The sequence below is a fragment of the Hakea prostrata genome, chromosome 10 (genome assembly GCF_041222555.1).
Source record: "Hakea prostrata isolate BN-2017 chromosome 10, UWA_Hpros_2, whole genome shotgun sequence".
In the NCBI taxonomy this organism is placed as follows: domain Eukaryota; kingdom Viridiplantae; phylum Streptophyta; class Magnoliopsida; order Proteales; family Proteaceae; genus Hakea; species Hakea prostrata.
Genome location: NC_142609.1, coordinates 44,493,845 through 44,518,155, shown reverse-complemented (window position 1 = coordinate 44,518,155; position 24,311 = coordinate 44,493,845). Strand labels below are relative to the sequence as shown.

The 24,311-nt window shown below is 38.3% G+C and overlaps 1 protein-coding gene across 1 annotated transcript; it reads left to right on the top strand.

The window, feature by feature from the left end:
• The first annotated feature begins 386 nt into the window (after positions 1-386).
• LOC149003332 (myosin-11-like) lies at positions 387-24,311 on the top strand. The gene is given in 39 exon segments (XM_089138925.1): positions 387-1,238; positions 2,312-2,440; positions 4,286-4,429; positions 4,548-4,693; positions 4,773-4,929; positions 5,030-5,088; positions 5,927-6,086; positions 6,198-6,347; positions 6,452-6,588; positions 6,680-6,826; positions 6,944-7,045; positions 7,155-7,212; positions 7,299-7,400; positions 11,409-11,446; positions 11,614-11,740; positions 11,828-11,998; positions 12,172-12,303; positions 12,406-12,515; positions 12,666-12,726; positions 13,013-13,190; positions 13,419-13,624; positions 13,728-13,847; positions 15,072-15,170; positions 15,408-15,626; positions 18,838-18,977; positions 20,775-20,889; positions 20,978-21,028; positions 21,139-21,390; positions 21,481-21,636; positions 21,729-21,935; positions 22,078-22,221; positions 22,452-22,522; positions 22,747-22,846; positions 22,929-22,985; positions 23,120-23,176; positions 23,262-23,342; positions 23,485-23,567; positions 23,671-23,737; positions 23,739-24,311. Coding segments are annotated over 39 exon segments (4,593 nt in total). The 5' UTR covers positions 387-1,235; the 3' UTR covers positions 23,796-24,311.

The window sequence follows — 24,311 nt, the reverse complement described above, 5'->3', positions numbered from 1 at the left end:
TATTACAACTATAGTCCTTTAGCACCTTGGTTATTCACCTATTAAAATAGTATTTGATAAGGTTCGGTATTCGTAATTCGGTACGGTATACGGTATGTACTAATGGTATACCGTCTGAAACCATAATCATACCGTTCCAAATTCCAAAAACGGTTTCGGTACATACGGTACCAAATTTGAATCGGTATGGTATGGTGCGGTTTTAAACAATATAGTATGGTTAAACGGTTTCGATACCGTATTGACACTCTTAATGACTGGTATATGAAATTTATAAAATAATTGAAATCAGGTGTGGAACCCACACTAAATGTGCGGTGAAAGAGCGGAGAAAGTATTCAACGAGCGCACCAAGGAAATCTGCGGGAAAAGTCTCCTAAGTCGTATGTAGGGAGGGACGGTGAGGCCGTTCGAACGACGATAGAAAGAAAGAAAAGTTGCCAAACAACGGATAGGATTGAAAAGCTCGATTTTGAAAAATTTCCGCCAAAAGTTCTGCTAAAGTTAGAGAGCTGCGTGGCAAAGATTCGAGACTGGAGAAGGAGAGGAAGAAGACTTGATTAGCAGCCACCAATCTCCTACAAATTTTGGCAAAGGGTATTTGCAGATACCAAACAGTTAGAAATTGCGAAATCGAAGGAACCGAATTTCAAGGTCATTTAAGCAATGTTATCTCCACCAACTGAAAGATACGAAACCAGGAGAGACAAGGGAAGAAAAACAAACCAGAATCGATTGACCAAAAAATTTAGGTGCCCCAAGGGGCATTTTTCCCGTAGAATACTCCTCGTTTCGCCTGGTTTCCTTGTCAGGTTCTCGAAATCTAGACGTAAACGAGGTTATCTGACGGAATCTGATTCAACATCGAGTTGGTTTATGATTTTTTCTGTGGAAATGCTTGGAAATGTTGATTGGAAACGGTGTCTTACGAGGAGTGTGTTAGCGGAGGCTGGGTTGATCCATGAGAAGAAGCTAAATCCGAAGAGTTGAATCTGCGGGATCTAACTTTATTTGAGGTTTAAAACTGGTCGGTCGGGAGTCTATACGTAACGGGGTTGGTTTATTGTTGCTTCTATGGAGATGCTCGTTGATGTTGATAGTAAATGCATGGAAGAAGGTTTTCCGGATGAATACATCGATCAGAGGAGCTGATTGTTCGAGATTTAACTTCAATTGAGGCTTAATCTGTTCGGTCAAAGAACCATACGTATTCTACCTTTTTATTGAAGCACAGAATGGTATGTTTACGTTTTATATGTGATTTATTTAGTTTTTTGCTTTGATATGATGGCCCCACCAATAGTTGATTGAATTCGGCTAAAATAATTCAGTATTGTTTCTCCGAGCAAATGCCATGGACTTAAATTGTCATAGGGTGGATCAAATTTGAGCTGAATGATGAAAATCCCATAATCAGTTGCAAAATGATTGAGAATTCCTTGAACTTCATTGAGTGATACTTGTTCTCATACTTACATTTTTTCTATTATTAGAAACATCGAAGGACTTGATGAATAAATTTAGACCCACTGTTCGTGTCACATTTTAGATTTATGGCAACTGTTAACTGTGACTGTGAAGCCATTATGTAAAAAGGTGAATTAATATTGTCTCTTGTTCAGAAAAAAGGAATTAATACTGGCTATGCAGCAGTACAAAATATAATGCAATCCTTGACCACTTCAAACAAATTTTAAGATGGAAATGATATGGTCATCTATATATAATTTATCTTAATTTAAGTGTCAAAATATTCGTTTGTCAAGAGAATGCCTCATGTGTTTAGAGAATTACACACTCTAGGACCTAGATTGGAGCGCACAACAAACTCAAGTAGAACTCGAAACAGAGACAAGTCAGAGAAGAAACTAAAAAAATAAAAATAAAAATTATTAGGTGTAAAAGATATAGCATTAAATTTGGTTGTGGAGAAAACTGGAAGATGTAGATCAAAGCATTACAAATCAAAGTTCATATGTTACAGGTAATTAGAATTTCATGAGGTGGGGTCTCTCAGACGGATTGGAATCAGTTATTAACTTTTGGGCTAAGCCCCAAGGGGGTAGTAACTCAGTTGGGAATGATCAGGACCTCACAGTTAGCAGGCCTGGCTAATTAAAGAAAGGGAAATAAAATGAGCTAAGTTTGAAGTTTCTCAACTTATTGTTCACTTGAAACCTCATATTTTGTGTTGGTATACTGGTGCAATCATAGTCGTTTTAGATCATATTAATTGTTCTATCCGGTAACATTTTTGAAATTCATTCCTGTTTAATAGTCCTAGCACTTATGTTGACCTTATTTACTGCAGGGTACACCGGTGAACATTATCGTAGGTTCTCATGTATGGGCTGAAGACCCAGCATTAGCTTGGGTTGATGGACAAGTAACAAAAATCACTGGTCAGAATGTTGAGATCCAGGCCAGTAATGGAAAGACGGTATGTAGGGTTCCTTTGTTTATTTTTTATTTTTTTATTATGTATTCAACTTCTTATTTTAAATCAACTGGGCTGAAAAATGAAGATTACAACGATGTTACAAACAAAACAAATTTTATGCACATGTCTTCTGTATTTGACTGGACCAACTTGAGGAAAGTCAATGGTTATTCTACTTGCTAACCTACAATGGACTAGCAAGTGCATATTTTTCTTTTTTTCTTTCTTGATGAATAGAAAATGAGTAACAACAACAACAACAACAACAATAAGCCTTGTCCCAACTAAATGGGGTCGGCTACATGGATTCTTGCCTTCCAATCTGTTCTGTTTGAGGCCATGCTAGATACAAGGCCTAAACTATGCATATCCTTTCTCACCACTTCTCTTAAGGTTATCTTAGGTCTACCCCTAGCTCTTCTAGTTCCTTCAATCTGGATTATATCACTTCTCCGTACAGGGGCATTTATAGGTCTCCGTTGAACATGGCCATGCCACCACAAACGACTTTCCCGAAGCTTATCACTTATGGGAGCAACTCCCTAACCAACTCTAATAGAAAATGAGTGTTGATGTTAAATATTTCCTTGATTCATTCTCTTTGATTTGTCACTTATACCATATCCTTTCTTCATCCTAAGGAGTCCTAGCATCATTTGGCGTTCAATTTGAGTTGTCCATGTCCTTGATGACTCCCCCACTTTTGCTTCCCTTCATTGATGGAACTTTGTCCATATAGGGGCTGTCCCTGTTTCTTGTGTGCATTTACTTTGTAGTATGAGAGAGGGGAGAATGTGTGATATTTGGAGTAAAATCGTTTATATGTTTGTTTGAAGTTTTTAGTGGCTTACCATCAGTGATTTTAATCTTTGCCCCCAATTCGTCCTCTCTCTTTCCCACTCGTGTGTGTGTGCCTGCACAGCATGATCAGGTTTTGGATGCATACAACTACAACTCAACTTATCCCAACTAGATGGAGTTGCCTACATGGATCCTTGGCTCCCGACCAGCTCATTCAAGGTCATACTTGATACAAGGACTACGCATGCATGCATTTTCTCACCACTTCTCTTGAGGTTGTTTGAGGTCTTCTCCTCATACTTTTTGTTCCCTCAATCCAAATCAAATCATTTCTTTGTGTTCGGGCATCTAGAGGCCTCAACATGACCATCCTAGCTCAACGACTTTCTCGTAGCTTATCATATGGCATAGCCACTCTCAAATCAGCTCAATTCATTACTTATCCTGTTTAGTTTTGCTAATCTTCCATTTCAATATTCACTATGCTGAATTATCTATATGACGCTTCTAAAATGCCCACTGCCCTGCATCTGACACCATACATTGTAGCCAGTTGTACGACTGTCATGTAAATTTCCTTGAACTTCTAGAGAAATACACCAAGCCCACAACACTCACAGATGTAAATCTCCACTTCATGCATTCTATTTGAATTCTTTGTGAGACATTATACTCTGTATTAACTTCTTAAGATACTTAAAATAATCACTTAGCAGAAGCTCACTCTCATTTATTATCACCACCTCATTATCTGTCCTAGCATAACCAATGTTACATTCCATGTACTTCATTTTTGTTCTAGTTATCTCATATCCTCAATTTCTGCCTTATCTTTATAGAAAATTGATAATGATAAAACAAAATAGAACCAATATTCTGCAGTCACTTATGAACGAATTAAAAACATATTGTGAAGTTGAAAAATTTAGTGTTCCATTTTTCCTCATTCGCTGCTTTTGTCTTATCCACCGAAACAATGTTGGCTTTACTTTTGCATGTTATTCTATGCAGCATCATGAAATTCTCACACTTTCTTTTTGTTAGGTTGTTGCAATGTTGTCAAAAATATACCCAAAGGATATGGAAGCCCCTGCTGGTGGAGTTGATGACATGACAAAACTATCTTATTTGCATGAGCCTGGAGTACTGCAGAACTTGGCGACTAGATATGAACTTAATGAAATCTATGTATATTCTTCATCATGTTCATCTTGAGCTTCTGTTTGTCCTGCATTGCACCACTTTTTATGTTATTTGTTGCAACAATTTTTTTGTTCTGTAACATTGATGTCCTAATTAATTGCAGACTTATACTGGAAACATTCTTATTGCAATTAATCCTTTCCAACGATTGCCTCATATCTATGATGCACACATGATGCAACAATATAAAGGAGCACCATTTGGAGAACTAAGCCCTCATGTTTTTGCAGTTGCAGATGTCTCATACAGGTGATTTTACTGTTATTGGTAAACGATTTGTCTTAAATAATGATTGTTCATAATTTGTTGCTGGACTCACTGCAAACAGGGCAATGATCAATGAGGGGAAAAGCAACTCCATTCTAGTAAGTGGTGAAAGTGGAGCAGGTAAGACTGAGACGACAAAGATGCTCATGCGTTATCTCGCCTATTTGGGTGGCCGTGTAGCCACCGAAGGAAGGACCGTTGAACAGCAAGTTTTAGAAGTAAGATGGTTTAGTAGCTTAATGTTATGATCAGTTTTCCATTTATAACTTACACATATGCATTAGGTTCAGATTCTTGTGCTAACTGATACAACTGCAGTCAAATCCAGTTCTTGAAGCTTTTGGCAATGCAAAAACTGTCAGAAATAACAATTCCAGGTGCACTACCATTTTATTCATGCTACAAGATAATTTTTATGTTTTGTTTCTGTCTTTGCATACCATGTCTCATTTAGCTCTGAATCAAGTTAGACTGATGTGTCATGTATCAGATACTGATGCATTCATATAAATATGTAAGGCAGTCAATATTCTGGGATTCTTCTGTTACAACTTCTGTCATGTAGCAGATTGTGTTGAACCCCAAATTTTTGCACCAGTAAACCCTATGGTCTTTTGCTACACATCAAATTTCACTGCAGAAGAAGTTTGCTATGTGGAAGAGAAACTTAAAAAAAAAGTGACTATTGGAGGGCATGTGAACATATACATGAATGGCTGAAAATATGAGGATTTATGTGAACTGGAAATTGATCTGTATTTGAGCCTGTAGTTTGAAACATGGCTAATGATATGGGTAACAACTAATTAAAAGGTTGGTTGGCCAAAAATAACTGTCCACGTGGCTCAAAATGGTGGATAACATAGATAAGCTTATCTGGATGTGGCTGTGGAAACGAATGTTATCCTCTTCATGAAGGGTTTATTGACACTTGGAAGAACTTGATCCTATCTTTTGTGCTTTGTGTTTTCTCTGGAATTGTGTGTGCTCAAACTCTTCAGATTTTTAAAATAAGGAGCTTTTTGGATTACAAATCCTGTACCCAAAGCTCCTCTTTCTTTTTCCGATTCTGATATGCAGTTGTTAGCAAAAAGGAAAATAATATTGATGGAATAAGCTACATCCGGTTACTTATGCATGCTAGATTGGTAAATTTGCTGGAATTTGTTTACTGTATTCCAATAATCAATGTTTCCTTATATAAAATGGTTGCAGCCGATTTGGTAAATTTGTTGAGATCCAATTTGATAAGAGTGGAAGGATATCAGGAGCAGCTATAAGAACCTACCTTCTTGAGAGATCACGTGTTTGCCAAATTTCTGATCCTGAACGCAACTATCACTGTTTTTACCTTCTCTGTGCAGCACCAGCTGAGGTCAATGTCATTTTCTTTGAATAGTGGTTGTTGACTTGGTTTCTATTTCATTGGTGCATATTTATGATATGCAATTTTAAGGGACCATGATTCGAAGTTTTTAATTTTCAGGTTGTTGAAAAATATAAATTGGGAAATCCTAAATCATTTCACTATCTCAATCAATCGAATTGTTATGACCTTGTTGGTATAAATGATGCACATGAATATCTTGCCACTAGAAGAGCTATGGATGTTGTTGGAATAAGTGAGAAACAACAGGTATTGCCCTTTATTAGGAAGTTCTTAGATAGCATCTTTCTATTAATTTATGGCTTGAAACTGGAAAGAAACTTCTCCTAGCTTTAATTCTCACTCCTTTCCAGGATGCAATTTTCCGAGTTGTTGCTGCAATTCTTCATCTGGGTAATCTTGAGTTTGCAAAGGGGAAGGAGATTGATTCATCTGTTTTAAAAGATGAAAAGGCCAAATTTCATCATCAAATGACTGCTGAACTTCTCATGTATGATTAGTGTTCTAACATAACCTTTAGAGTTTTATTTGATTCTTTTGATGTGCTGGTCACTGTATGTTCATTTTTATCATTATTTCAGGTGTGATGCTGAGGCCCTTGAAGATGCACTCTGTAAACGTGTTATGATCACCCCAGAGGAAGTCATAAAAAGAAGCCTTGATCCTCATGCTGCAACAATTAGCAGGGATGGCTTAGCAAAGACAATATATTCTCGTTTGTTTGACTGGTAACTTGCTGACTCATATCCCAATGTCTGCACTTCTATGGTCTTGGATCTCATGAATTAATCCAAAGTAGAAATATGAATGTGCTAAGGATCTAGGGTGTTTCTGATCATATACAGGTTGGTTGATACAATTAATAACTCAATTGGGCAAGATCCTAACTCGAAATCTCTCATTGGTGTTCTTGATATCTATGGTTTTGAAAGCTTCAAGACTAACAGGTGACTTCTGATTACCAGAAACATATATTGGTGAAGATTTGCATATTTCTTCGTTTATTTGGCTCTCATGATTTGTGTTACATGAGTTCCCATACTTCATGTTTTGCAGTTTTGAGCAGTTCTGTATTAATTTCACAAATGAAAAACTGCAACAACATTTTAACCAGGTTAATATTGGATTGGATCATACTTCGTCAATTCATCATTGGTCCAGTGTTTCCTATAATCTAATAGTGTTCTTAATATTTTTCAGCATGTATTCAAGATGGAGCAGGAAGAGTACACAAAGGAGGAAATTGATTGGAGCTACATAGAATTTGTTGATAACCAAGATGTCTTGGACCTTATTGAGAAGGTTTTGCGACCCCCGTCCCAAATCTCTCTTTTTGTTTCTTCATTACTGTCAGTAGAAAGTGACCTGTTTTATATTACATCAGTGTATATCATACAAAATTACACTAACGTGTTTTGGTTTTGAAAATTCTAAGCAGTTGATCTCTATCTAAAGAACTCTGTCTGTGGGTATGCTTGAATGCTATGCTTGATATATTAATAAATGAGAACTCCAATCTATTTAATATCTTGTACTACTATATCTGTGACAAAGCAAAATAAAGAAACTAGCAACATAAAAGATGAGAAGCAGGTATGTCTTGTATATTTGACACTAAAATATCGTTAAAAAGCTGGATTCCCTCCTTCCTTGTATATCCTCCCCTCATCTTTGGGCGTTTTCATATTTCAGTGCTTTTTTCCCCCTTTTCGGAAGAATAAAACTAAGTCCCTTCTCGGCCCCCGCACCGCCTATGAGACTCGTATACCCAAGACCGCCACCCTTGACATCTTTATCTCTAATGGGGCTTGGTCCCCTTTACCCCACCCTAGTCTCATACATGTTTGGAATGCTCTCCCTCCTATCCTTAACCTGCCCTGAGATACCACCATTTGGACCCCATGCCCTCCAAATCCTTTACCACATCCTCCGCTCCCTTCATCCCCTTGTCCCCTGGTCCCCATTTGGTTGGTTTAAAGGCCACATTCCCCGTCATGCCCTCACCCTTTGGAGATCTCTTAATCATGCCCTCCCCACCCAATCCTTCCTCACTAGCCGCCATATTCCCACCAACCCGTGCTGCACCCTTTTGTTGGAGTGGTTCATAGGACATTGACCACCTTCTCTTCACTTGCCCATTCTCCTATCTCGTGTGGGACAGAGCCCTTGCATCCATTTGGCCCCGCTCGAGACGCTCACATGGGTTTGTTCGTGATTGGACTTTCGCCGGTCACTCCATTTGCGATCGCCTAGGCAAGCTAGTCTTTGGTGCCTCCATCCATCATGTTTGGTGGGAGCATAACCTTAGAAGATGGACTTCCAAATCTCGATCCCTAGACCAGATTTGAAAAGCCATCTACTTTGATGTATTTGTTAGATTGGTTTCCCTTCCCCATCCCCCTGTTGTTGACAACCCCAGAAATAGGTTAATTGTTAGTTTATGGGGTCTTAGTAGCCCTCTTATCTCACCCTCTTGAGCTTTGTGCTCCCCCCCTCTCGTTTGGCTCCTTTGTAACCTTCCCTTGTTGTGTTGCTTGTGCTTTTAATATATTATTTATTCATCCAAAAAAAAATAACTAAGTCCTTGACAGATGTTTTACACACAAGACCAAAATAATCAGTAACCATTATGAAAATTAATGTAGTACTGTATTTGATACCATTAATTTTGGGTCTTCTGTAGTACCATTGGATAGGTTGAGATCTCTTCATAAGTTGTCAAAGAAAAAAGAAGAAAAACTGAATACCATGTTAGAATTTCCCTAGGCTGACTAGACTTGCTCTAATTCCATGTTAGAATTTCAACAACTATAATTAGCTTAGGGACTAAAAGGAAGTTCAAAAAGGAAAAGAAGAATAGAAGAAGAAGAGAAGATGGAGAGAGCTTGCATGTATATTTTTGCTTTCCCTTGGTACTTTATTTATAATGTAAAATCAAGTCTTAGTTTAAGAAAGTTTACTAAACTTAGTTACTGCAAAAAAAATTAAAAAAATTACATATTGCATATAATCTCCCAAATCTACTAAAAATGAAATTATTATATGGAGATTACTTGTCAACCAAGCAATAAGAAAAATAGAAAGTACCCAGAATACAAAGCAACTAAAATAGAAAGTATCCTAAAATGAAACTCTAGTCTACAACTCCAAAACTTGTGCACCAAGGTAGCAATTCCAAGACTTGCGCACCAAGGCAGCATCTCCATAACTTGCACAAATCTCAACAAATAAGAACTAAGAAGAACCAAAACCCTAGGAAACAACAATAGTCCTGTTCCTTGGGGTGTCACGAATTGGGTGAGGTGGGGAAAGCATTGATGTCTCCCAGAAATATCTCCAAATTGTGTCTATAGATCTAGATTTGGAGGACCATCTTCAGAGATTTCACTCCCACCACAAGTGAGAGATTAATGCATTGAACTCCAATTTTCCAACTTTATCACAAATGGTAGTACTGAAGAAGTGCCTCGAGAACCAAACCAAATCCCTAAAAAACCCAAACAAATGTCTAGAGTGGGGCCAAATGGAGACAATGGCTTTCTCCCACAAGGAACGGGAGAAAAGGGAATGTGAGGAAGGAAATAAAAAAATTTCAAAGACAGAGTTAGGAATACTTCCACAAATTGGTGTGGCATCTTTGTGCTCCCCAAGAGCATCATCCATGCCATGGAGGTCTTTTTCTCTAGCTTCCTTTGGAAGGGCAAGGAAACCCACAGATTCGTTCGTCCCACCAATTGGTCGTCCATCTGCCACCTTGGAGATGAAGGATGCCTAGGCGTTCGCAGGATATAAGACTACAATATTGTGGGCCTCCTCAATCTAATGTAGAAAGTCACCTCAAAACATGACTCCATCTGGGTCAAGTGGTTGTGCTCTTACCTTCTTAAAGAAATTTCCCTTTGGATTGCCCCTGCCTCCCAACCTCTCTTGGGTTTGGCATAAGCTCCTCTAGCTTTGGCCTTTGGCCCTTCAATCTATCTCCTTCCAAATCTCGAGTGGGGAACATCATCTATTGGCTTGACCCTTGGCACCCTTTGGGTATTGTTTACCATCATATGGGTCGCAGATCTGTTTTCTCATTGGGCATCCCCAACAATACCCCTTTCCAATTTCCATTCTTCTGCTTTCTAGTCCCCTCCCTCCCCTCCCCTCTCTCCCTCACGGCCATTTTGTCTGCCTTCCCCCCTCTCTCCCCCACTCCTCCCCACTTGACACCGTTATCTGACTCCCCTCGAGGAATGGTCTCTTCTTGACCTCTTCAGCTTGGAACCTAGTGCTCCCCTCCGCCCCTAAAATCCATTGGTCCAACCTTGTCAAGTTCAAAGGCTCCATCCGTTGTCACTCCTTTACCCCCTAGAGAGTTCTCTTCCACTGCCTTTCCGCCCAATCCTTTTCTTTCCCGCCATCATATCTACCTTCTTCCCCTTCACTGCATCTTATGCAACCGAAGACACCGCTCACCTCTTCTTCTCTTGCCCCTTATCTTTGTCCATTTGGAACCTTGCCGTCTCCTCCATCTGGTTTCATAATAGATGCCAGCTCCACTTTGATTGTGATTGTGGATAGTTTTTCAACACCTTCAAGGGATCTTCTGTTGCTGACTCCATCGGGAAGCTGGTTTTTAGTGCCACCATATCTCACATTTGGTTGTAGTGTGCCTTACGCCGATGGACCTCCAAATCTCGTCCCAAAACCTGATTTAGACGACCATCCATAGAGATGTCAGTTCCCAGATTACCTCTCTATCCCACAAATCCCTTGTTGATTCCCCAAAGAATAGACACATCGTTTCTACCTGGGTTTAGATGTCTCTGTTTTGCATTGCTGTTACTGTTAGCTTCCTAATGTAGTTTCCCCCTCCTCTTTCCCTCTTGTTTCCTCTTTGGAGCTGTTCTTTGGCAATATATTTTTATGCATCCAAAGAAAAAAAAATTTAAGCAGTTCTTCTTTATTCTTGAAGCTTTGGCCATAAAATATGAGTCAACCTATGATGAAACCCTTAAAATACCCTTGTGGGGTACATATCTTAACAGCTCTTTTTTTCTTATGTTCTGAAGTTCTGATTTATCTGGAAGTTTGTAAGTCATGGTCTTAAATACTCTACTGAGTTGTTCTAGGGAAATAATAACTTTATGAGGAATATGATAGCCTTCAGCCAGGTTCCATTTTATTGGATGCTGATTTTCCTTATTGTCAGGTAGCATACAATTCTTTAAATTCAAGTATTAATTCTGGGTGAACTTTACTTTTGTTTTACGCACTTGCGTACTGTTACCTGTATGGAACTTAATTACGTCTTTTCATTTACAGAAACCTGGAGGAATTATTGCTCTCCTAGATGAAGCCTGGTATGTCATGTTTCTTCTGATTCACTTTTCTCTAGAATTCTTGAATGAATTGAACCTCTAATCATGGTCATTTTTTCATAGAAAGATTAGGTCAAATAAGATGTTGCTGTGACTTCTTCTTCATGCCTGAATCAAGTTTAATCTGTTTCACTTATTATATTTTCCAGTATGTTTCCAAAATCTACACATGAAACCTTTTCTCAGAAGCTTTATCAAACATTCAAGAATCATAAACGCTTCATCAAGCCAAAACTCTCCCGTACAGATTTCACCATTGCACACTATGCTGGAGATGTGAGTTTGACTGATGCTTTATCAAATGCTTTTCATATGAGTTTTTTGTTACATCTAAATATCTTAGTGCTACATATTTCTTTTCAGGTGTTGTATCAGTCTGATTTATTTCTAGACAAAAATAAAGACTATGTTGTGCCTGAGCATCAAGACTTGTTGAGTGCATCCAAATGTCCTTTTGTAGCAGGTTTGTTCCCTGTGATCCCAGAGGAGACAACCAAATCTTCCAAGTTCTCTTCCATTGGTTCTCGCTTTAAGGTACTTCTTCTTATTTGATCTGGTTGATAAGGCAGAGTCTACCAAAAGTAATTTATGTTTAGTAAAGGCATCAAAGCATTCATCATTCACATGAGGTCTTTGTACCAATCTTAGATCCTTCTTACCAAGTGATAGAGTTAATATCTAATCATGGTAGAATCTGACTGATGCAGCTGCAACTTCAGCAATTGATGGAGACACTGAATTCAACCGAACCTCACTACGTTAGATGTGTGAAGCCAAACAATCTTCTCAAACCTGCCATATTTGAGAATGTCAATGTCATGCAGCAATTACGATGTGGTGTGAGTATCATTTGAAATCAAGCAATCGTTAGTTGCTTTATTCAAGCAAATATCCTTTTTCATTGGTTTCTGTCCCTTGAATGTTTAATTGACTTCATGTAGGGTGTTTTGGAGGCTATCAGAATCAGTTGTGCAGGATACCCTACTCGCCGTACATTTTTTGAATTTCTCAATCGGTTCGGCATTCTTGCACCAGAGGTCTTGGAAGGGAAGTAAGTACCCACTATATAGCTTCCACTGTAGATTGTGTGAGAGTTTGTTTGTGCCTTGCAGGGTATTCGAAGTTGCTCACTTGATGTCTTCTTGTCTTCATATGCTCATAGAATTAGCTCTCTTGTCTAACTTTTCTTTTTCCTATACAGCTATGACGAAAAGGTTGCTTGTAAGAAGATACTGGAAAAGATGAATCTTACTGGTTCACAGGTACTATGACTAACATTTCACATGGTATGTAAAGCTAAATTCTCTATATGTTTAATTGCCTTCAGGGCATATGCTTAGGAAACGTAAATTAGATATTCTAGCAGAGCAGCACCTATTCATGTTTCATTCAGCTCTATAGGATTAAGAAGGACCTACTAGTTCTATGCCCTGTAATCAAAACAAACATAGACCATTCTGTTCTTTCTCTTCTTATTTTCCCATTCGTTGATATCAAGTCCATGTCAGTCATTTTTCTCATTTAGAGGACTAATATATGGTTTTGCAGATAGGAAAAACTAAGGTTTTCCTAAGAGTTGGCCAGATGGCTGAGCTAGATGCACGGAGAGCTGAGGTTCTTAGTGTTGCTGCTAAAACTATTCAGCGGAAGGTTCGAACATATATTGCTAGGAAGCAGTTTGTTGCATTGCAGAGGGCTTCAATTTGTATACAGTGTTGGTGCAGAGGTGAGTAATCTGAAAAATCTTTAAAAGATGACTCTAGGTTCGCTGAAACATGCAGTGAACTGATTTTCATTGGTTTGTTGGTTGATAAGGTAAATAGGAGAACATGTTTTTATTTCATCAGCTTGGCCTAAGTCATGTTAATTTGCGGCATGGAAATCTGCAATATATTTTCTTTCTTCTCCATGAGAAAGCAATGGAAAAATCATATCCTTGCAATATGACTTGTAGGAAGACTGGCATGCAACATGTACGAGCTCATGAGAAAGGATGCAGCTACACTGAAAATTCAGAAAAACATACGCAAATATCATGCCAGAAAGGCTTATAGCCAGCTTCGTTTATCCGTACTTCTCGTGCAGACAGGTCTAAGGGCAATGGCTGCTCGCAATGAATTCAGATATAGGAAACAGACCAAAGGAGCAATTGCTATTCAGGTTATTTACTTGATGCTAGAGAACTTGGGAGACCCAAATTGACCTTTGCAGTGCCCTAAAAGGAATTTGTTCTCTCCTGGGAAAAATAATGATAAATTTGCAGGCAAGGTGGCGTTGTCATAGAGCTTCAGCCTATTATAAGAAGCTTAGGAAGGCATCGATTGTGACTCAATGCAGATGGAGGGGAAGAACTGCCAGGAAAGAGCTGAGGAAGCTCAAAATGGTTAGTATTGGTGATCCTTGTGCAGATATCTATTTTATATCATTGAATGTTTGTGCCAAAAAAATTTCAGACAAATAGAATAAATAAATGAGACATGAGATTGTTGACATCAGGTTAGGACCAATTCTTGGCTCTAGCGTTGGCATATCCATTAGTGCATCTATGACATATTTGATTGATTTCTTTTATGGGTAGAATAAAATTGATTGGAATTTTCTGGATACTCATCTGTTCATAAACCAAGCTTGATTACATGTCTGGCCAGAAGATTGAATTGTTTTATTGCTGTTGCTACTTTATCTTTATGGTTCATTGAGCTTGTGTAATGAGGCAAATAAAAAATGTCAAATAAATACCCTGGGAATTTGACTTGTGAACTTGTTCGAGTATTAATCAATAAAACTATGTTAGATCAGACGAAATTGTAGAATGTCTTTAGCCATGTAATAACTCATTAAAATATTGGAATGAACAGAATAATTTTCCTTCGGTTGACTCTGTAAACTTCTGACTTTGTAATTGTAATTACAGTGCAACATTTACCATGCTAAACTCGTGCCAAAAAAATTCTTTCAAACATCTTAAAGGAGCACATATATTGTTCACATTGCACATAGCAAGCATAATGCCCAATGATTTATCTTTTATGTGTAATGTTTTAACTTCGAAAATGTGTGAGTGTGTGTGTGTGTATATATATATATATATATACATACTTAACGGTGTTTTAATATGCATGTCATGTGTTTATGACTGGCATGATTGTACATATGGGCATTCACTGGCATTAAGATCTTTAGTATGATCCACTGCATTGTAAGATAGAAAACTGACTGATATATTATGTTGAACGTCAGAATGGAAGTATAATATGTGCTCCGTGGCTAGATGAATAATACGGTAGTATGATATATGCTTGATATCTTAATTGTGATCATGCTCATTTCCATCTAACAGAGAAGTAGTTTTTGTTCATTTAACAGTGTAAATAACATAAAAAAAATCTTCTAAGCATTATAAAAAACTTGACATATGATGATCTAAGATAGGAACTGGATTCAATTTTGCTTTTGTCTACTTGCACACAAATTCATGAAATGTTTGGTGCAAGCTGTTTTTATGGATACAACATTTCGTAAGTGAATCTTTGAAAACTTTTTTTGCATCCTTAATTCCTCTTTTAGCCAATTTTAAGTGCTGATGTGCATTTACAACTTTGTTTAGGCTGCAAAAGAAACAGGTGCACTTCAAGAAGCGAAGGATAAGCTTGAAAAACGGGTGGAGGAACTCACATGGCGTTTGCAATTGGAGAAACGCTTAAGGGTAACATTGATTTTGTGCATACAAGGTCTTTCTTTGTTTGCATGAAAGATTGCTACAATGTAATGTATTTTGTGTAAACTTCACCCCAATGTTTAACAAATAATGATTTGTGGTATTCAAAGTTCTTGCACTCGTCATTTGTTCTCTTTTGACCTTGTAGAGTGTGGACCACTTATGTTCAGATTATATGATGGTTGACATACATGGCCTTTTACCAAGGTTTTTATATGTATGCAGACTGACTTAGAGGAAGTGAAAGCACAGGAGATAGCCAAATTACAAAATTCATTGCAAGCTATGCAGACCAAAGTTGATGAAACAAATGTGCTTCTTGAGGAACGAGATAATGCACTAAAGAAAATTGAAGAAGCACCGCCTGTCATCAAGGAGACTCCGGTTGTTGTCCAAGATACTGAAAAAATTGAGTCTTTAACATCAGAAGTGGATGAGTTGAAGGTAATTCTGTTTGGTCATACTAAAGATACCTTTTTTCCATCTTTAAGACAACCATTCTGTTGGTATGGATTATGCCAAATTCTTCAAAATATCCAGTATCTCATTTATTTTGAATACAAGAGGAATAATCATTACATGAGAATTTATCTTAATTAGCCAGTTATAAATGTGAAAGTGGTGCTATAATAGTGTATAAGTAAGTTACACCAGAGATGCACATATGCATCTTCCATGGTATATTTAGCCCTGTACCCCTTAGATAACAAGGTTGGTAACTTCAGCATGGATAACAAGAATTATTTGTAGGAGTATAAGGGTTTTCCTTGTACAGATGATGACATTGATTATGGTTGTGACAATGAGGTTGAACCAATTCAGCCAGCCTTCTCCAATGGAGTTGGGACTCCACCAACAAAGCAACGAAGTGGTCAAGCTTGCTTTTCATACCTTTTGTTGACTTATTGAATATACATGGTATTTTTCACAGTTTCTTCCTTATTTATTCCATCCACATTTTCCGGTTCTCTTTGTATAGATTATATATGTAGTGCTAATGGAGAAGAAATGTTGGGAAACTTTTCCGATGCACTTCTTACAAGTAGAACACTTGACCTCACTGTTCCAATACTATGTTCATTACCATTTCACCTTAAAGTTTGAACTGTTCTCTGTCTTATCCTTTTAATTTTAGATTAGTTCCTGGTCTGTCCTATTTTTTGTTACTATAGTCTCTTACAGCCTGATTTGTCTTGCAATACATAGAATCAACAGTTTTTCATTTCTGAAACACTCGCTGCCACCATTGGTCTATATTAGGACACTAGTTGGGGGTGGACACTGTAGAGGAGTTGCAGGGGATCAAACCCTCCCAAACATGTTGAGGGACAGGATCTGGGGCAGGTGGTGAATTCCATTTAGGTGCAGCCATTCCCATGCTGTCCTACGTGGAAAGGGAGGGTTTTGTTAGTTTGTCAGGATTTGCTTTGGGCTATATTAGGTATCTTGGCTCAATCATAAATAAAAAGGTGATATAGAGGATGATGTTTCCCATAAATTAAAATAGGATGGATGAAGTGGAGAGATGCATCCGGGGTCTTGTATGATTGATGTAATCTTTTAAAGCTCAAAGGAAAATTCTATAGGACAATTGTACGACCTACTATGATGTATGGTGTAGAGTGTTGGGTTGTTAAGAAGCATCATATAGATAAACTTACTGTAGCTGAAATGAAGATGTTAAGATGGATGAGTGGCAAAACTAGAAAGGATAAGATAAGGAATGATCACATTAAATCTGATTTAGGAGTAGCTCCAATAAGTGATAAGCTTCAAGAAAGTCATTTGAGGTGGCACGGTCACATTCAACAGAGGCCTGTAAATGCCCTTGTATGGAGAAATGACTTAATCTAGATTGAAGGAATTAGAAGAGCTAGGGGCAGACCTAAGATGACCTTCAAAGAAGTGATGAGAAAGGATATGCGTAGCTTAGCATGGCCTTGAACAAAGCTGATTGGAAGGCAACAATTCATGTAGCCGATCCCATTTAGTTGGGACAAGGCTTGTTGTTGTTGTATAATAGGCAAGAGGGGGAAGAATCTAGTAAGGGAAAGGGGATGTGCTGTGCTCATAGGGGACCTCTCAGGTTAGGAGTGATTGAGATAGGATACTCCGGGGTGTGGGAGTTCTTGTATTTGCATATTGTTTGAGTCATTCTGTTAATAAGTTAATCGAAGTATTTCCTGTTATATTTCCTGTGTATACATTTCAATTGCAGTGTGTGCGTGCGTGAAAGTGAGTGAGTTACAGGTTCTGCCATGAACTGGTTGCAGGTTCATTTGAGCCTTTAATCCAGGGCAGATCGAGGGTCTTATCAGTCTACTTGTGACCTAGCAGGGATGAACGCTCTTTGGAGGCTACCTCTATCTTCCAGTTAGAGTCAAGTTCATCTCATATTCTATCCATATGAATAAAGGGACAAAAACCTAGAATGAGAATGAAAGGCTTACTAACCTACCCTTTTAGAAAATCCATCAGAAATTTGAGGAATGTAATGAGCTATCAATCAATAATACCATTTAATCTTCTTTTCGGTTTAATGAAAGCTATTTTCAGCCATTTCTTAATCCATGGAAGCAGATGAGGAATATGACCAGAGATGTATGGGCAGTGCCTATAGTGCAAGAGGCCAATAGGGACCCAAAATTAGGGTAGTGGAAATTGGAACCAAGATTGCATTAGGAAGTCAGTGGTCACTTGACGTCCTCTGTGCTCGTGCCGAAATGTGAAGTATTCAAATAAAGAATTTGTTTGCTTCATCCCTCCATCAAAGCTGTCAAGGCATCCTTTTCACGAGTGTTTGGGTCCTGAGTCTCCTGACCAGTGAACATCAAACCACATCGAGATTTATCTCCAGATTAGGAATGTGATGCCATTATTCTGCTGACCAGTGAACACCATCCCACAATGAGCTCTATCTTCATGTTAGGAATGAGATGCAGTTCTTAACCCTACTAGTGGCACCAACACTGTAAATTGGGATTTGGAGAGAAAGAGGGTGCAGGAGTGAGGTGAGGTCGTCATTGGGGGAGAAGAAGAGGGTTAGTGCTGGAATAGCAGGAGTAGGATGACACAGGCAGAGCGGTACCCAGAGTGGGAGGCAGAGCAATATACAACGCAAGGGCAGCAGTTGGGGGGGGGGGGTGGACAAACAAAGTGTTTGTGGAGATGGTGGCTGGGCATTTGAAAATGTGTAAATGCGTATCACAAGCATAGTTTTTGAAACGTGCTCCTGGGTGAACTGGTTCATCTTTCCAGTTTGGTATTGCTTGTAGAATATTGCTTCTTGTTACCCTTCCACAGTTCCGATGAGAATGATTTTGTTGCTGCTACTAAACTTTTGATAAATGATGACCAGAGGATCCCTCTCCGTCTAATGTCTCAACAAACATTCTTCATTCATTACCATGTATTCTTTTGTATATTGGTTTCAAAGTCTCATGCCTCTGAAGGTGTGCTCTGTGGGAATGATAGTCAGTGGTATGATCAGATTCAAATTCCATGTCCTACTTATAGCATGCAAGGACTTTATTAAGCTTCTTTTTGTTCTGGAGTACATGCTGACATGTGTTCTGTGCCAAAGATTCACATTTTCAACATTTGAATACTGTCTTGCAATTTAGGTTGAGATTGATCCTGATTTTATGCCATGCAGACATTGCTGCATTCGGAAAGACAAAGAGCTGATGATTATGAAAAGAAATATTCTGAAATTCAAGAATCAAGTGAAGAAAGATGTAAGGAGTTAGAAGAAAATAAAAAAAAGGGTATTCAACTTCAGGAATCATTGAGCAGGTATTATGATTTTTCTGTTTTCATAATCATGATATCACCATCCAAGCCTTTTGCTCCTATCTGGGGTGCAAGGAGTAAGCCTCGCAGAATGATGTAACCTCCAATAATTGATTTGCTGTTAATAGAGTTCATTTTTTGTGTGTTAGACCTGGAACCGTTTATGCAGTATATGCAGGCTTTTACAAGCATGCTACTATAGCTATCTCCAAAATGGAAAAGAAATTGGTACATGATTCTGTCATCCATTACAATGCTAATTAATAAACTATCTACCCTTCTTTTATCATATTGAAAATAGGATCAAATGAACTGGTTTGCAAATAATCATCTGAAGCTGTGTTCTGGAGAAGAAAATCTACAAATGTGATTAGTCTTATGCTTCAAATAGTACTTAAGTATAAGAATCCCATAGTTGTGTAGAGAAAACTAATATTTCCAGTTCATGTATGCATGTCCACATGCCTGTGCACATTTGAGGGCTTAGACAATATAATAACTGATGGATATAATTACATGTATCATCTGTGGCAGGATCATCTGAGATAGTTCAGTCTGCAGAGTGAAGACCAGTGACTGCAGTAATGGGAAGGCACGGAAGGGTGCAAATTTAAGAGTTGAAATGACAATATGAAGTCCAAAAATGGTGTTAGTTGAAGAAGAGAGAGAAGACATGATTTTCTTATGATTAATGGATGATATAGCTCTACAAAGTATGGAATGATTTAACAAACATTGTATAGTTGACCCCACTGCTTGGGCTAAGGCTTAATCTGAGTTGATTTATCACTCCTTTGCAGAATTTTATAGCTGATAAATGCATTAACTTCAGATCTTGAAGTGGAACATCTGATTCTTCTAGAAAACTTGATTTGGAAAATGTGATGATCACAAAAACTGGGAGTTTTTGGAGAACCTTAGTGTGGAAAGTGGAAACTTTTCATAAGATTTTGGTTGACATCCCTTGCAAAATTATGCTACTGCATATTACAGGATTTCGTCTAGTTATAGCTAGCAAAATTAAGGAACAACTTTCAGGAAACCCTTTTCTGTACTACTTAGAAGACTAAAAGTACATGGCGTCATCCACAATTTTTGTGTGCGCGCTCGTGTGTATATGCATAGTTGTCAAGGCTCACTTAAGTGACTGCCTTGGCATCCAGTTACCTAAACAACTACTGTTGCATTGCGTTAACTGCCTTGGTTCATCTACATGCTGCGATAACTCAAAGATTCAATTTACATTAATGGTGCATCCAGTTACCTAAACAACTACTGTTGCATTGCGTCAACTGCCTTGGTTCATCTACATGTTGTGATAACTATGTGTATGTGTTTATAAGAAAGCGAGGATAAATAAAGATTCAATTTACTTTAATGGTGCTGCTAACCAAAAAGTATTTCTGAATATCTTAAGATAAAGGAAGAGAGAAACAATTAAAAGGAGAAGTTGGTTGCAAGAATCCTATTTTTGTTTTTCTCTGGTGAGCAAACTAGAGTTTGCCCTATTCCTCTTCTTGATTTTGCTCCTTATTATCTTATAATGTCTAATTAGGTATACAGATATTTTTATAATGCCTTAGAAAATTAAAGTGCATAATTTTCCAATATCTGGCTTACATTGCCACACCTGGTACTGATAGTTCACTTCTGGGTAGCCCATAATTATTTTCCTAAGATAAACATCATTAAAAGGGTCATCTGTCTTTGAACTAGCATGTATATCATGATCGAAACAGCATAACTCTTCACTTATAACTGGCACAATTTAATGTTGGACTTTGATGCTTTTGCAATTAGGCTTGAAGAGAAGGTTACCAACCTAACATCAGAGAATCAAGTCCTCCGGCAGCAATCACTGACCCTAGCAGCCAATAACAAGCTCCTTTCAAGAAGTTCTAAATCAATTTCTCTGGTACTCATGCAAGCTACTTTTGGTTATTTGATTGGTTTCTCACTTCTCAAATATTTTGTTTACTTTTCTTTTGCTGGATAACTGTCAGAGGCATTCCGAGAGTGGTCATCTTGTGAGCGCCGAGACCAAGATATCTGTTGTATGTTGGAGTTCTTTTATAACTGTCAAATGTTTAATATATCCCCCCCCCCCCCCCCAATTTGTGATTTGAATTCTGTTTTACGTTTATCTTCTCTGTCAATGTGGCAGCATATGCATGGTTCTTCAACAACAAAGGAAGCTTCCGAAATAGAAGAGAAACCACAGAAATCTCTAAACGAGAAACAGCAGGAGAATCAGGACTTGCTAATTAGGTGCATCGCACAACACCTTGGTTTCTCTGGCAGCAGACCAATCGCTTCCTGTATCATTTACAAGTGTCTTCTTCACTGGAGGTCATTTGAAGTGGAACGTACTAGTGTTTTTGACCGTATTATCCAGACAATTGGACAGGCTATTGAGGTTTGAGCTGTCTCCTTATCAGGCAATGTTTTTTTATTCTGTTTATTGCAATGGCTTTGTTTTTAACCCTAAACTATCTGTGTATTAAAGACTCAGGAGAACAACGAAGTTTTAGCATATTGGTTGTCCAATGCATCAACATTGTTGTTGCTACTCCAGCGTACATTAAAAGCAAGTGGCGCAGCAGGTATGGCTCCACAACGCCGTCGATCGTCATCAGCTACCCTCTTTGGGAGGATGACTCAGGTAAGAAATGGGTGCGATATGAGCGAAATTGTGGCCTTGAGGAAAGCTAACTCTGAGTGATAATATGTGTCCTGCAATTTTATCTTTCTTAGAGTTTCCGGGGAGCACCACAAGGTGTTAATCTGTCTTTTGACAATGGAGGGGTGGTTAGTGGAGGAGATACTCTGCGCCAGGTTGAAGCGAAGTACCCTGCTTTACTTTTCAAACAGCAACTTACAGCATACGTAGAAAAAATATATGGGATGATCCGAGATAATTTGAAGAAAGAGATCTCTCCACTGCTTGGGTTATGCATTCAGGTATTGCTTTTGTCAGCCCTACATGCTTAAGTGTAATATCATGGCCATATAATGCTGTTGTGGTCGTTTAGTCATTGAAGTTGTATTTCTTCCCATTATATCACTTCTCATGTAGTTTTAAATGGATAAATTGGATGATTAGGCACCAAGAACATCCAGAGCAAGCTTAGTCAAGGGATCATCCCGTTCACCTACAAGTAGTGCAGCCCAGCAAGCTTTGATTGCTCACTGGCAGGGGATTGTTAAAAGCCTTGGAACTTTCTTGTGCACATTGAAATCCAATCATGTTAGTTGTTTGTTTCTTCTTGTTCTGTTAATTTCATCATTTCTTTTTCTTTTTCATTGGGAATCCAAAATATGGACTGGAAAGAGAGCTTTAACTGATAGCATAGTTAACGTGTCCCTCGAATAGATCATGTGGCCTGGTTTCTGAACCAAGTTGTCCCTTGAACCCTTGTCAAACAAATGTTAATTAAATGCTCATTATGATTTAAATTTTGCTTAACTTTCTCGCAGGTGCCTCCATTTTTAGTGCGAAAAGTGTTCACACAAATATTTTCTTTCATCAATGTGCAGCTCTTCAACAGGTTAGTGACTATATTCATTTTCTCCTTTGTGGACGTTCTGGAGACTCTTGATTGCCTACCCCAAAAACTCATCTTTTGTAAGCCTTATTTTCAAGTTAAATGGGGTCAAACCCAAAAGATCCTTTTTCGTCATTCCACTGTGTTACCCCACCAAACATTCAGGGGCAGGGGGGGGGGGGGTGAGGAATGAAGGAACTTACCATCATGCTCTTATTTGGTTGCAGTCTCCTATTGAGGCGAGAGTGCTGCTCATTTAGTAATGGTGAGTATGTCAAGGCAGGTTTGGCTGAATTGGAACATTGGTGCTATAAGGCAACTGACAAGGTAACATTTACTTTAATGACATCCTAATTATTGGCAATATTTTTTTTGGCTTTCGTGTATTTAAAAAGAGAAGAATTTGCAGTATGCAGGTTCAGCTTGGGATGAGCTCAAACATATCAGACAGGCTATTGGGTTCCTTGTATGTTTCTCTTCTTGTAGTACTTGAATGCTAAATTTTGTTGCCTAACAACACAAAATAGATCTACTTGGTGAGAGAAACTTGAAAATACTGTCTCTGGTGATGATGACTGAATGTACTTTCACTTATCTCAGGTCATACACCAGAAACCAAAGAAGACACTTGATGAAATAAGCCATGACCTCTGCCCGGTGAGTGAATTTTCTCGAGTACTTGTTCATATGTATACCTGCGCCTTTTCTTTGGAATTCAATCAGTTCTATCTCCCATCCACAGGTGCTCAGCATACAGCAGCTATACCGTATTAGCACAATGTACTGGGATGATAAGTATGGCACTCACAGTGTGTCTTCGGAAGTAAGTTATTAGGGGCACCACTACCTAAACTCAGTTTGGTTCATCATCATCATTCCAATAGATATTATAATATTTGAGTTAGCAACAAGATTTTGCATATTCCAGACTAGGGTTATTTGTCTTATTTGGTGCTTCTGACTAGGTTATATCCAACATGAGGGTGCTGATGACTGAAGATTCAAACAATGCTGTCAGCAATTCTTTCCTATTGGATGATGATTCAAGGTTAGAAATGTGATCAACCATCAAGCTGTCTCTGACCTTCATTTTCTGGCTGTTGTTGCAGTGGTGGTCTGTGGTAACTGACTTTCTCTCATTTATAATGCAGCATACCGTTTTCAGTTGATGACATATCAAAGTCCATGGAACAGATAGACATTTCTGACATTGACCCGCCCATCCCTCATTCGTGAGAATTCAGGCTTCGTATTTCTGTTGCCTCGTTCTGAGTAATCATCTTATCATGTATCAATCATCTGGATGGTTTCTTCCCGTCTCCTTCCAGCATCTCCTCGTTCAAGTAGTTGCTTCAGCTTTTGTATATTCACGTCAGAGCCCCTTCGGTTTGTTTGATAACTAACATTGGATGGGCCGATGTTGCTTCTTTATTGGATTAAGGCTGTTTCTTGATTTCCTCCTACCATGTATGATGATCAACACTAAAATAGGAAAACCCAGCTGTTACTAGGAAGACCCTACTGATTCTGGTCAATGAGATATTAGTTAGTTCTCCCACAAGTCATTTGTTACTATATCTTTTGCTAGTAAATTATTTTCAAAATTTTCTTTTTATGTGACATTTCCCCTTTTTACTTCTTGATGTAACATATAAATCCAACTTTTATTCATAGATTATTTTTTTCTTCCTTTGAAAGTGCCTAGTAAGCCATATTTTTAAACTGTTTCAATGCCATATGCTTCCATTTCATCTGAACTGAAATTATTGGACTAGTTCATTACATATAGATT